Source organism: Perognathus longimembris, chromosome 7 (genome assembly GCF_023159225.1).
Source record: "Perognathus longimembris pacificus isolate PPM17 chromosome 7, ASM2315922v1, whole genome shotgun sequence".
Lineage (NCBI taxonomy): Eukaryota > Metazoa > Chordata > Mammalia > Rodentia > Heteromyidae > Perognathus > Perognathus longimembris.
In genome coordinates this window covers 43,792,829-43,807,409 of record NC_063167.1, presented here as the reverse complement: position 1 = coordinate 43,807,409, position 14,581 = coordinate 43,792,829, and the positions used below count along the sequence as shown (strand labels likewise).

Below are 14,581 nucleotides of genomic sequence, written 5' to 3'. Positions count from 1 at the left end.
AAACAGTTGAAGTGGACATCACATATATAGCTTTGTTAAATTAATAATTTTAGCAAAGTGATTTAAGAACAGTTTGATACTGCATGAAGCATAATGGCCACTTTAATAGCAGATCTCCATTATTGATTATAAGGTGTTTAAAAATGTGGTAAATAGTGAGATCATAAGTGGAGTAACAAAAATTGTCATCTTGACAAGTTATATGTGAATTTGGGGTCATTTTTAGGTGATATTGAGATAAAATTCCAAGGCTAAATATGTAATTTAACTTATGAAAAAGTGTGACCTAGATCCTTTCTAATTTGCTTGAAACTTGGCAGGAAAATGCTAAAAGTAATGGAGAAATATGTGTCGCCTACATGAATCTAAATGGGAAAGAGTAAATATCTAATTACAGTAGACAAGTGAATGGAAGAACCAATCTGTGGAAGACTACATATGATGTATTGACCTTATAAATCTTACAGCCAAGCAAACAATCTGTTACATGGGGTTAAGTATGTATATATTTCCTATAATCATTATGGAAAAAAAGGCAGGTAGTAACAATTAGAAAATTCAATGTAAAGGTTGGCTTTTGGGAGAAGTACAGGGAAGTAGTTGTACCCAATCATATAGGCAATAATCTAGTTATTGAATTATGTGGTGTTGTGAGGTGCTAATGTTTTTATGTTTTATAATGTACACTGCTTCTATTTATTTGTAGTGTGAATCACATACTACTTTAAATTTTTTTGAAAGGACCTAGAGATTATGTTAAGGTCTTAAGTATTCTCACCTTCCCTTTGGTCCTTTGGATATGTGTTGGAACTGGAAAAAGAGGTTAATTAAATAATTGCTTCTCATAATTTAGGGTAATATCAAAAATTATTCTTTCTCTACTCATTGTAAAACTAAAGGCAATCTATAATTGCTCTAGCTAGGCTGATAACTTGACAGACTTTAAAGTGGAAAAAATCATAGACTTTGTAATAAGGTTTGAATCTTAGTTCTGTTAGCCAGCCATATGAGCTAATCTTAGGTTAACAATGATCTCATCAATTAAGTAATTGCTAATTAAATATTAATTGAAAGGTAAAGTTGCTTCTTGGAGTATGTTTCACACCATTATGTTTGTATATATCATTACAGTCAAATATGATCATTTTCGCTATAAATATCTCATTCTAATGCTTTTTTCTCCATTCCTGTCTTTTCCTTTTTAAAGCTTCCCAGTACTGTTTGCTTAGTCTTTCCAACAATTATTAGTCTATCATTTTAGTAATAATTAGTGTGCATTATGCTAATTCAGCCACTGAGTAATCCATCAATTTCCATGAGTTAACATTATTCTGTTCCAAGCTATAACTGAACTAGAAAACTAGAACAGAATTTGTGTTGGAGACAGTTATAACATCCTTTTTCAGAATAGGGCCCATTCTGAGAGAAATTTAAAATTGCTATTTTTGTATGATGAAATAAAATGTACAAGCCATTAGTACAATCTTTGCCTGCCTTATTATTTTATTACATTCACTTGGCCTTAGTTATGCTAGTGCTAATGTCAAGTGTAATGATTTTTTGTGTGGACCGATTACTTATAGAACAGGAAGGCAAGGCTGGAAATGTGCCCTAGTGGTACAGTGCATGCATAAAGACCAGGTTCGATTCCTTAGTACCACATAAACAGAAAAAGCCAGAAGTGGTGCTGTGGCTCAAGTGGTAGAGTGCTAGCCTTGAGTAAAAGAAGCTCAGGGACAGTGCCCAGGCCCTGAGTTCAAGCCTCAGGACTGGCAAAACAAAACAAAACAAAAAATAAAAGTGAATTCTTTAATAAACATCCTTTGAATCATAATAGATATTCAAAGTTAATGTAATGCCTTGCAGGATATTTTTATCCTACAACTTTAAGGTTGACAAAATGGGTAGTACTTAACGTAAGTTTTTTTTTTTTTAATAGGAAGTTTTTTGTGTGGGTGGCCAGTGGCTCACACCTATAATTTTATTTAGTCAGGAGGCTAAGATATGGATGACCAAGATTTGAAGCTAGCCCAGGAAGAAAAGTCCATGAGATTCCTCCTTCAAAATAACCAGCAAAGAACAGGACTTGAGACATGACTCAAGTGATAGAATATCAGCAGAGTAAGCAAACCGAACAAGACCAAGGTCAGAGTCCTGAGTTCAAGCCTCAGTACGATTACCAGAAAGAAAAGGAAGTTGCTTGTTTGCAAGAGTCAGTAAGATTTCATACAAGAAATTATTTTAAATTATCGTTATTAGTACATATTAATTACTCAAAGGGTTTTGTTGTGATATTTTCCATATACCCCCTTGATTCTGTTCACTCCCTCTGTTACTTTTTTACTACCCCCCAAATGCCTCTTTTTCTTATTATCTTCAAGTAGGTGTGCAAGGTGGTTTCAATTTAACGTACCCATTTATGTGTACAATGCATCTTGACTAGTCACCCTTTCCATCATTCTACATTCTCTACTCCAACTCCACCAATCACCTTGTTTATTTTCACATATGTACTATACATTGTATTATGTCTGTATTTGCCTACTTTTCATTCCTCTTTCCATTCTTCCACTCCTGTCCTTTTACCCCGCCCCTCCTCCAGTCAAGACATGTTTTAGTTTCTTGCCATTTATTTTGTTAAATTATTAATTGTTCTCAACATCTTTGCTTTTTTAAGCTTTCTTGTAGATTTTTAACATTTCATTATGACTTTTTCATACTTGCATAAATGTACTTCATCTCCTCCTACCCTCTTTTCATCTTTCTACCTAGTAGTAGTTCCACTTTTATGTTCATGTCAGTTTGTTGGCCCTTTCTTGCTTAGAGTTTTCACATAGGTCTTCTGGTTTCTTATAGTTTTCACATAGGTCTTCTGACTGGGGCAAGCCTCAGATAGCTTCCTTTTTATGAATAGCCTCCCACTCAAGATCACAAGCATAAACTACTATGCTCAGTTTATTGCGATGAAGTGTTATGACGTGGGCTTTGGGCTGGTCTGAACCTTGATACTCTGAGTCTTTACCTTCTGGGTAGCTGGGATTACAAGCATAAGCCACCAAGACCCACCTGGATAAAGGAATTTCAAATACTCTATTTTCATTTGATATTAGAGATGTCGATATGAAATCATAATACGTGTTTTTAAAATAGACATTAAAGATAGAAACGTGTATGTATACATATATGTGTTGTTTATATTCTAGAATTAACTACCAAGAGGGCATGTAAGCAATGGCATAAACTGCAATGGGCTTCCTAAGCTTCTAATATCTGAATGCTATTGCTCACTAAAAATACCATTGTATAACTGGGAAAGGAGGGGAATAAGTGATTCCATGGGTATTCAGAGAAGTGTTTTTGTTGTTCTGTAAAATAAGAAAATGCTGAAAGACTTATGGTTACATAGGTAAGCAGAAGCAAGGGTAAAGTTAGATGGTTCTGTTGCCAAATCTGGAATAGATAACACATAAGAATATTGGCTTAAAATCTATTGGTAAAAAATCAAAATCCATCACACTAAAGTGATGTAAATGAGTAAAGAGAAAAGGAAAACATTTAGTAGGATACTAACCAGTAAGTATATAAGGAATGATAGGGTTAGAATATTATTAGTAACCTTTTACATATATGACTTCTTATTTATTACACTGGAGAAAATTAGAGAATAATATCTTGTTCAAAATTCATACTACTACAGTATAGTACATTAACAATGTGTACTCAAAAGGATACAAAAATCGTGTTGGTGGTGATATATGTCAATGAAGGATCTGATTTTGAGGAAATAGTGCATAAACCCAAATTGAGCATATTCTACAAAAATTAAAATGATCTGTACCCTATAGGAAAATATCAAAGATATGAAGAGAAAGGTTAAAGAATTATTCCAGATTAAAGGAGACTAAACAGATGGAATATGTAAGTGTAATGAGTGATCCATGATTAGCTACTAGACATGAAAAGAAATTGGCTGCAAAGGATATTATTAAAACGTGGTATTTGACTATAGACTTTTTCTTTTTTTCTTTTTCTTTTTTTGGCCAGTCCTGGGGCTTGGACTCAGGGCCTGAGCACTGTCCCTGGCTTCTTTTTGCTCAAGGCTAGCACTCTGCCACGTCTGGCCATTTTCTGTATATGTGGTGCTGGGGAATTAAACCCAAGGCCTCATGTATACGAGGCAAGCACTCTTGCCACTAGGGAATATCCCCAGCCCAACAAATAACTTTTTTGCCAGTCCTGGCTCTTGGACTCAGGGCCTGAGCACTGTCCCTGGCTTCTTTTTGTTCAAGGCTAGCACTCTGCCACTTGAGCTACAGTGCCACTTCTGGCTGTTTTCTATATATGTGGTACTAGGAAATCGAACCCTGGGCTTCATGTATACAAGTCAAGCACTCTTGCCACTAGGCCATGTTCCCAGCCCGACTATAGACTATTAATATATCAATGATAAAATTTTAAAGGTTGGTTATTTCGCTTATGTAAGATACTGTTTAGTGTTTATAAAAAAAAATACATGGAAGCCAGGTGCCGGTGGCTTATGCCCTTAATCTTAACTACCTGGGGGGCTGAGATCTGAGGATTGTGGTTCAAAGCCATCCCAGGCAGGAAAGTCTGTGGAACTCTTATCTCCAATTAACCACTACAAAACTGGAAGTAGTGCAGTAGCTCAAAGTGGTACAGCACTAGCCTTGAGCAAAAAGAGCTCAGGGACAGTGCCTAGGCCCCGAAGGTTCATGCCCCACAACTGACTGACACACACACACACACACACACACACGCACGCACACACACACACAAAGAATAACAGGACCACTTATTTTTGGTACTTAAACACCATGAGCATATTTCTACTTTTCTAGGTGGTGTTCCCACTCCCTCACACTGATGTCATCTGTGTGAGATTTTAACACATGGGAGCATAGGCCTGAATGGAGAGAATGCTGAAAGGAAACAGGAGATGCCTGTCCCTTTGGTCACACAGAGAATGGAAAAGAAATCATTTCAAGTATCTTAACTTACACTAAAGAAATCACATGGGTTGTGAATTTGACCATTGCCTTTCATCAAAGGCTTTCTAAGCATCTCACGAGCGTACTCACTAATCCTCTAAACACTCTAGTGAAGATGGTAGCTGGCAATAGCATGGGGTCCATTTTAGTGTGGAGTAAAAGGAAGCACTGAAATACTAAGTGATATTTTTATCTTCCACTCAGAAATGTCTTACTACTTTACAGGCCAGTATTATTATCAATTTTATGGAGCTTAGTGAGATTATGTGATTTGCCCAACCTTAGGGAAGAATTTGGCATAGCATCAAAGCTCTCTGAGTCTTATCTGCTTTACTAAGTTTATTCTTCACCCTCTACTCCCATCCTCAGCCCTGCCATTTAATCTAATGTTTTAAAAGTCTTGTAAAAAAAGAACTTCAAATCATATAATTTTGTGAGCTTCTGAGGTGCCACTCTGATTCTTGGTTAGGAATCAAATGGTACCTTTGTTATTTTACAATAATTTCTTTGATATTGCAAGTGGTGTTAGTAACACTGTGTAGTAATATTTGCCCAGTTATTATGACAATCAGAATATTTAGCTAAGTAAAACAGATTGGGGATATCTTAGATAATAACAGATAATTTAGCAAACAATTTATCGCTTTGTATCAAGTATTGTCTTTTTTAAATTCCACCAGCAGCGATTCTAGTAGTGACTAGAATTTTGATCCCAGCTGTGTTAATTTTTTTATAACTCACCTAACCAAACACTTGAGTGAAACAATGTAAAGTAGGAAAGATTTATTTTGGCTCACTTTCAAAAGTTCCAAGTCTTTGGAACACAAAGGGTGTGGTGGAGTAGAGCAGCTCACATCTTGGCAGCCAAGAAGCAGAGAGAATGCCTACATTGTGGACTTTGTCATTTTCCCCTTTATTCCCCTCCTGACCAACAGCCTATGGTATGTGCTGCCCATAATAAGGGCAGGTTTTCTTCCTTTATTCTTCTGGAAACATGCCCCCAGACACACTCAGAAATGTGCTTTACTCATCTAAAATCCTCAGCCCAATCCAACTAATAACCAAGAGTATCCTGTAAACCTAGCTAATTGGGAGGCTGAGAATGAGAAGAGTGCAGTCAGAGACTGGCCCAGGCAGAAATATCTGTGAGACCCCTTTGTAACTGATACCTGGGCCAGGTGGTGTGTGTGTCTTATCATAAGCTATATGAAAAGCTAAGATTGGGAAGTTCTAGACTAGCCTGGTCAGAAAAGCCCATAAGATTCCATGTCAGTGGATAAATGCTGGTTGTGATTGTGTGCTCCTAAAATAGGTAGATCATGGTCCAGGCACATACTGGGGCAGAAAGTTACACTATTTCAAAAATAACCAGGACAGAAAAGGGCTAGAGGAGTTAATCATTAGATCACCTGCTTGATAAGTGCAAGGCTCTGAGTTCAAATCCCAGTACTGAAAAACAAAAAGTAACTATCTCATCATTGAAAATAAACATAATACACCTAAAGATATAACATAATATGGGCATATGTGGAAATATGGGCAAATCAGAAGTGAGAAGTTGCTCACAGAAGTTATATGATTACCCACAAGAGGGAGATATATTCACACTGTTGTGCAACCATCACCACCATCCATCTCTAGAATTTTTTTTATCTTGTTAAACTGAAACTACCATAATTTCCCATTCTCTCCATCTAGCCTCTGGAGACCACCATCTTATTTCCTCTTCTCTATGAATCTGATTATTTTTATGTGAGTAAAATCCTAAAAGTTTATCCTTTTGGGATTGGCTTGTTTTACTTAGTATATACTAATTCTTCAGGGTTCATCTGTGTTTAGCATGTCAACTTTGCTTCCTTTTTTAGGGTAAATAATATTCCATTGTATGTGTATCACATTTTGTTTTATCTGTTTATCTGTCAGTGGATAAACTGAAAGTGGATGTTTGGGTTGCTTATTTGTTTTCACTGTTATGAACAGTGCTGCTGTGAATCTTGTCATACAAGTATTCATAAACATTTCTGCTCTTTTAAATTGAGATGTGGAATTGCTAGATCTTATTGGTAATTCTAGTTTTAGTTACTTGAGGAATTGCCATATTTTATATAGCTAGTACATCATTTTCCAACCCCAGTCAGCTGTGCACGGGGTTCTGATTGTTTTACATCCTTACTAACACTTGTTATTTTTTTCCAATTTTCTGTAGTAGCCATCATAATGGATGTGACCTGGTATCTCATTGTGGTTTTAATTTGCATTTCCCTAGTGATTAGGGATGTTGGACATCTTTTTGTATGCTTAATTGTCTTTGGAGAAATGTGTGTCCAAGTCTTTTGCCCATTTTATGTGCCTATTTTTTCTTAACCATGCTAATAGCCATGGAATCCTCTTATAACTTTATGCAACTCCCAGAAGGATATCACCTTTGGTAAGCAATATTGGTAGTATTGTAGTAAATGATATGTTAGAAAAAGTATCTGTCTCATTACTGAGTCTTGCCTGATCTCCCTCTATGGTTTTGTCCATCCCTTCTCTATCCTGTTGACAGCATCCTGATCCACTTAGCATCATCTCATTTTTGTATTACAGTTGTCTGTGGGTAGAGAAATGCCTTGTGTATAGTAGATGCTTAACTGTTGATAAGTAACTCAACAGTGTCCCATTGTAATAAAATGGTAAGAAGTGACTGTAAACTCTTCTAGTAAGTTTGTTCATCTTTACCTTTTCTAATTCCCTCCTCGCTCAATTCAACTAAGATTTATTAGGAACATGATCTGAAATCTGAGTTTCCCTTCTGTAATGTATGATAGTAAGTAAGCCACACAAACTCTTTTTCTCTATAGGCTGAGCTAAGTGGTTTCTTAGGTGTCTTCTACTGTTACAATTAAATCTTTATTAAGATACTTATAAATATGTCCATCTTTCTTTATTACTATATTACCCTTAATAAATCATGTTTTTAGGTTCTGGCCATACATAAATTGGAAAGTAATAGCCTATTTTAACTGAACTTTGTTCTTTCTTAGTTTTTCATATTTCTTTGTTATTCTTAGATCTGCCTCTAGGACCTGATCTGGAAACCTTTTAATTCCAAACATTGAGTGACTTTTGAAGAATTAGCCATGATAATGAAGCAGTAACATTTTGAACAGTTAAAATCAGAGTGAGTTTGTTCCCCACTAAAAGATTGCGTTGCATTCTTAACAGCATTGAGTACAAAAAAAGAGATGCTATACTGTGTAACTTTGCTTTCGTTTCTACTTTTGAACTCTTTTAAAAACAAGAACGTCTCAGATACCTAAATAAGGCAATATGTAAATAAGTATACTTTTAAGAATTATTTGCCACTTTTATTCATTCATACCTCTGTTCTCTCCTTGCTACCATGAGAATTTATTTTAATTTGATTTTCAATTGACTTCTGAAAGACACAAGTAGTTATTTAAACCAATTTAATCTCAAAGACTAATATTGTGAATGGCTAGAAAGGAATGGCAAAATTAAGTAAACCCTTTGAGTGACTAACTTTTGAATATTAATTACTAATTTCAAAGATTGATCATCTTTCTATTTTTTCTTGTTTCTTTTGTTTATAAATCAATAATTTTTATGAATGATAGTTTCCTATAACCTATACAATTTTTCAGGGGGTTTCTAATGCAACCTTTATAATGCAATCTTTTGAAAAATGTTCTAATTCTCTAAGACTTTTAAATTTTAATATCTGTTTCCTAGGGACCAAGGAGGTACTTTTTAATGCTTCATTTGTCAGTGGAAGAACTAGTTTTAATTTATATTGACCTTTTCTCCTTTGAGCATTTAGTCTGCATTCAATAAAATGTTGATGACTGCTCTTTAGAAGACAGCTGTACGAAATAAAGTATTATAAATATTCAGCTTTCCTTTCTAAGCATTGTCACCAACAGCTGGGCATCCAGTTTAGCAGAACAGATTTTGCACAGGGAGAGCCTGGCATGTTCCTGATTCAGTTTAGTGAAGGAAACAAAAAATAGTTTCTTATGGATTGGGGACTTATAAAGACATAGAGCATCTGTTCCTCTGTTAAGTCATAGGCTGGTTGCACTGAATCATGTTTAATGCTACAATAATGTGCAAAACTTTTTTCACCTTGTGAATACCTTTAACACCTATTACTCTAGTTCTGCAAATAATATACTTTTAATGTCTCCATTGATGGTATGTGTAGTATTATGTTCTAATCTAAAAATTTGTATAGGTGTCTTTTTTTTTCCAGAAAAACAGTCCATATTTATAAAACTGCATATATAAAAAGTGATTTAGATATTTTATTATGATCATAAGTTAAAGCATGCTATTAAAATACATGATCAAATAAACAAAAAGATCATAAATAGTTGTTTAATAAAAGTTAGCTTACAACCTTTGCATATCTTATACTTCAACATTTGCCTACTTAAAACATTAAAATCTAAAATTCTTTAAATATTTTATTTGCAGTGTTAGAAGGGCACTGAAACTGGATGATCCATTAGAAGAAAATGTAAGTATTTGCTTCAGATTGGGGAGGCGGTGTTTGTTTTGTGCAATTACTGGATCTCACACTCTTGCTCAGCTTTTTACAATCAAATCTGATTCTCTATCTCTTAAACCACACATTCCATGCTGATTAGTTGGAGATAAGTGACTCTTGGATTTATCTGCCCAGGCTGGCTTTGAACTAGGATTCTCAAATCTCAGCTTTGTGAATAGTTAGGATTATAGGTAGGAGCTACCCGCATCCAGCAATTGTGGTTTTGGGCTTTGTTGTTGTTTTTTTGGTGGGTCTTGATCTCAGGGTCTGGGCACTGTACCTGAGCTTTTGTGCCCAAGGCTAGGACTCTCCCACTTGAGCTACATACAGTTGCACTTCCAGCTTTTTGGTAGTTAATTGGAGGTACTTTCCTGCTTGGTCTGACTTCAAACCACAATCCTCATATCTCAGCCTCTTGAACATTTATGGTCACAGGCATGAGCCCCCAGTGCATGGCCCAATTGTATTCACTCTCAATTACTGATTTACCTTGATAGATATAAAATGATTTTTAAAAAGCAAGTGATGTAATTGTAATTTCTTTCTTGCATATAAAGTATTTTTTATAAACTATGTGTGGAAGTTTCTGGCCAGTTTGAGGTATTCCCTTAAGAAGCAAACTACTTAGAACCTTAATTTAGTGGTAATTTGTTGGTAGGAAAAAATAGAATGCTTTTTAAATGTGTAAGAAACAAACAGCATATTGGCCATACTTAAATCTGCGCATTATAATCTACTTAATTAAAGTCAAAACATTAGTAATATTTTCATATAAAAATGGTATTGTTTCCCTGTGGTCCTTCTATTTTTATGCTGCCATGGATTCAACAACAAAGTACTAACATAGTCATAAATTTCACCATAGTTATCACAATAAAAATTAAATTGTACTGCTGCTGTTACTTTTGTAAATCTAGTCATAGCACATTCCTAGTGCCAGCATGTCATGACATATGTTAGTTTATTATCTTTTCATACCAAATGTGGATTTAGATACAAACGCTAATACTGAAATAGTTATGATTTTGGTAATCTCAAATCCAAATAAACTGGTAAGAAAGTAAATAAAAATACTTAACCAAAATGATGCATTTCCACAAACTCTCATGAAAATGCCATTTTAAGAAATGGGTTTTATATGGAGTTTCTCTTTGGAAGATTTACTGATATTTAACAAAACCGCAACATTCACCATTTTAAAAACTTTCTAAATGCTTTTTAAAAAGATTGTACACCAAGGTGGCAAAATACTGCAATGACACTAAAACAAAAATCATTAACAGTGTAATTAGCAATTTAGAGTACCATTATCCAACTTGTTCTGTGCAGAATGCAGCTGTGACTGTAATTCTGCATCTGTTTCTTTGGTCAGAATGGTATTTTGGTAGATGAGTAGTCCAGCTTGAAATGAAATACTGTTCTTTTTTGCCCCAAAGCTCTTCCTTGGGAGATGGAAATATTATTTAAATGGGGAAGAATGACCATTTCAGAATCCATTCTCTTCATGAAACACAATTGTCATCACAATAGGCTTTCTGTTTTTTTTTTTTTTCTTACAGGCATCTAGCAAAGAGGCCAGTGCTGCAAATAGCCTGTATTAAAAAACATAATATTTGAGCCAGTTTATACTTTTTTTTTTGGCCAGTCCTGGGCCTTGGACTCAGGGCCTGAGCACTGTCCCTGGCTTCTTCCCGCTCAAGGCTAGCACTCTGCCACTTGAGCCACAGCGCCGCTTCTGGCCGTTTTCTGTATATGTGGTGCTGGGGAATCGAACCTAGGGCCTCGTGTATCCGAGGCAGGCACTCTTGCCACTAGGTTATATCCCCAGCCGCCAGTTTATACTTTTTAATCAGTTACCTTGAATGTTAACTCAGCTCTTACTTGCTACTCATCTATTCATATTTTCTACTTTTCATACTTCAATCTTGACAGGTTGAATGCTTCTAAGAATTTGTCCATTTTACTCAGATGATTTAATTTGTTAGCACAGAATGATAAGTAGTGTCTCTTTATGATCTCTTCTACAAGGTCACTACAAGTTAAATGTCATTAATCTGAAAATCAGAAATGCTGTTCAATTCAATAATATCTAACAGTAAATAGGGAGTTACATTTGTTCCCCTCCTATTAGTAAATCTATGACCATTTCAACTTAAGATTTTTGTATCTGTATAAAAGTTCCTGAGTGACTTAGATACATTCCTCTCTCTTAATCTCCCATCTGGGATGAGATACACACAATCAAGTATGTTCCACTGCACTTACCCTGTAGCCCAGTGATATATGTTCATAGTGGTCTTATAACGTGTAAACAAAACCTTCTCTTTAACCACTATGACATCACAATAGCTACTGTAGCAGAGCAGAATACTGGCTCCAGACACTGCAAAAAAAAAAACACACAGATCTTTCTCTAAGACAAAAGCCCACAGTTTTGAAAGGCTAATTTTAGCCTGTTTCATACATTCATTCTTAAGCAGCACAGATGGGTGTTTGAAGGACCCTGTCATTGAGGTGGGTTTGTCAGGTGATTTTCTATAGTGAATTCTTTCTGTACCTCCCACTATCATTCCAAAAACCTATATTTACCAACTTCAACTTTTACACACACACATCATTGTGCATGGTAGGCCTAACAATCTCATTGAAGGTTGACTCAAGTATAAAGCAAACCCCATGCCCTCAGATTAGAGGTTTAAAATAAGCATGCTTGTTATAAATGGAGACGCCTCATCTGATCTCTGCTTCTCCTGGTCCTTGCTAATTTGCTGCACCACTTTTTTGTTGGTCAGAGGGCTTGAACCCAGGCACTGTCCCTGAGCTTTTTTGCTCTTCCACTTTGAGACACAGTGTCACTTCCAGTTTTCTGGTGGTTAACTGGAGAAGAGTCTGACAGACTTTTACTACTTAGGCTGGCTTTGTACTGCAATCCTCATATCTCAGCCTCCTGAGTAGCTAGGAGTACAGGTGTAAGCCACCGGCTCCCAGCATTGCACCATTTTTTCTATTGGTATTCATTTCTAGTTTTCTAGTAGGTCAAGTCCTGGGGCCAAACAACCAAAACTAAGTCTACTATGAAATATTATCAAGTGAGAATAATTTCAAAAAGCACAGTGGTAGAAAAGCCAACTCTTACTGGCAATAGTCAATATATGTACTCCAAGCCATTCTCTTTGTGGTGATAAAATAACAAAAAGCACTCCTGCTGTGCAGACCCAAAGCTGCAGCCAAGTCCTCTCTCACATTGCTTGTGTCCCTGAGTACACTGCGTAGGAAAGAAGACCACTAATTGAAATATACTATGATACAAAACTGAAATATTTACAATAAGAAGTGAAAGTACAACATGAGTACATTTGGCCTCCAGAAGTTATCCAAGACCACCTCTTGGATAACTACCAAGGTGAAGTTATTCAAAGGAACAAAGTCCTAGCAGCACAGAACAGAGTGAAAGTCAAGTTAGAGGTTACAAATTGGCAGCTATTCCAACTACTCCTTTGTGTTATCACATCTGTTCTTGGGACAATTCTCCACCCTGGTCCCAAGAATGGGTTATGATGGACACATGGAAACACCCTGTAATCTACCTGAGAGATCCCATCCCACAGAGTATAGTGCTTCAGCATTGGGTACATCAGTTTGGCTTCATGTTTACCATTTTCATTCTGGCTTAGAAAATATTACGGCATAAAGGAAAGCAACATCCCTAGAATTTTCAAAAATCTGAAGTTTGTAGAAGTGAAGGCCCACGTAACTCATTGAGGTTCAAGGTAGATTTTCCACAGAAGCCTTCATTTCTGTTTGAATAGCAGGGTCCCAGACTAGAAACAACCTGCATAAATGGGATATTTTAAGAAAGGAATTCTGCTCAACAACAACAACAAAGAAACGACATACTACTAACACAATTCTCAAAATAAGTTAAGCAGCCAGGCACCAGTGGTTCACACCAGAAATTCTAGCTACTCAGGAGGCTGAGATCTGAGGATCACAATTCGAAAAACAGCAAAGTCCATGAGAATCCTATTCCCAATAAACTACCCCCAAAAAGCTGGGAGTAGAGCTGTGGCTCAAGTGGTAGAGCATTATCTGTGAGCAACAAAAGCTCAGAGATGGCATCCAGGCCCCGAGTTCAAAGCCCAGGACCAACCAACATGCACACACACACACACACACACAAACAAAACAAGGATGTTAAGCAAAAAAAGCCAAACACCTAATTTATGTCTTCCATTTATATGAAGTTCAAGAATAGGCAAAATTATGTGTGGTTATTGGAAATAGAAATGGTTGCACCTGAGACTGTAAGAGGATCTGGAGAGTAAAATGTATATATCTCAGCTGGTGGTTTCATCAGAAGTCACTCAGAAGTACTCAGAAGTACTCAGAAGTCACAGAAGTCTGCAAGTTCTACTAGATCTGTGTATTTTATTGCAGTAAACCACTGTTCATGAAATAAAAACCTATCTAGGTTGAGATAAACTTAGTTTCTGAAAAATAAAAGAATGTATGAAACTATGGGAAATAGCCACAAAAATGCTTCACAGGAAAGTATGTATCTTGAGGATTACAAGATGAGTACAATAATATATCCTTTTTTGCCAGTATAACTTTCTTACATTAAAGTTATTATAGTATCATAAAATTATGGAGCTATAATGAGCACAAATAGAAAAACTAGTATATCAACCTTTTCAGATGAAGTTTTATTTTTCCTGTTAAAACATTTTAAGATTAAATTGACAAATCATTAAACTCACAGATCTTGAGTATACATTTCAATGAATTTTAACGAATACATAAACCTGTGAATCAAATACCCAATCAAGAAGTAGTACATTTCCATTACTGCAGATCTGATCTCTTGGTCCTATTCTTTTTCTACTATCTAGTAGGATCACTAGATATGTGTACATCTTTTTGTCTTTTACATTTAATTAAAAACAACAACGAAACCCTAGTGTCTGTAAACCATTAAGTCTGGCAATTGTGCCAGCTGATATTAGTTGATACCTGTTAC

At 35.8% G+C, this 14,581-nt stretch overlaps 1 protein-coding gene across 2 annotated transcripts in view; it reads left to right on the top strand.

Annotated features, from left to right (window-relative positions):
* LOC125355248 (integrin subunit beta 3 binding protein) overlaps positions 1-14,581 on the top strand; it is a 45,582-nt gene that overhangs the window by 4,086 nt on the left and 26,915 nt on the right. For both annotated transcript variants that reach the window (XM_048351473.1, XM_048351472.1), the window contains exon 2: positions 9,489-9,531. In XM_048351473.1, coding sequence (XP_048207430.1) covers positions 9,489-9,531 — 43 coding nt within the window. The remainder of the gene's footprint in view (positions 1-9,488; positions 9,532-14,581) is intronic.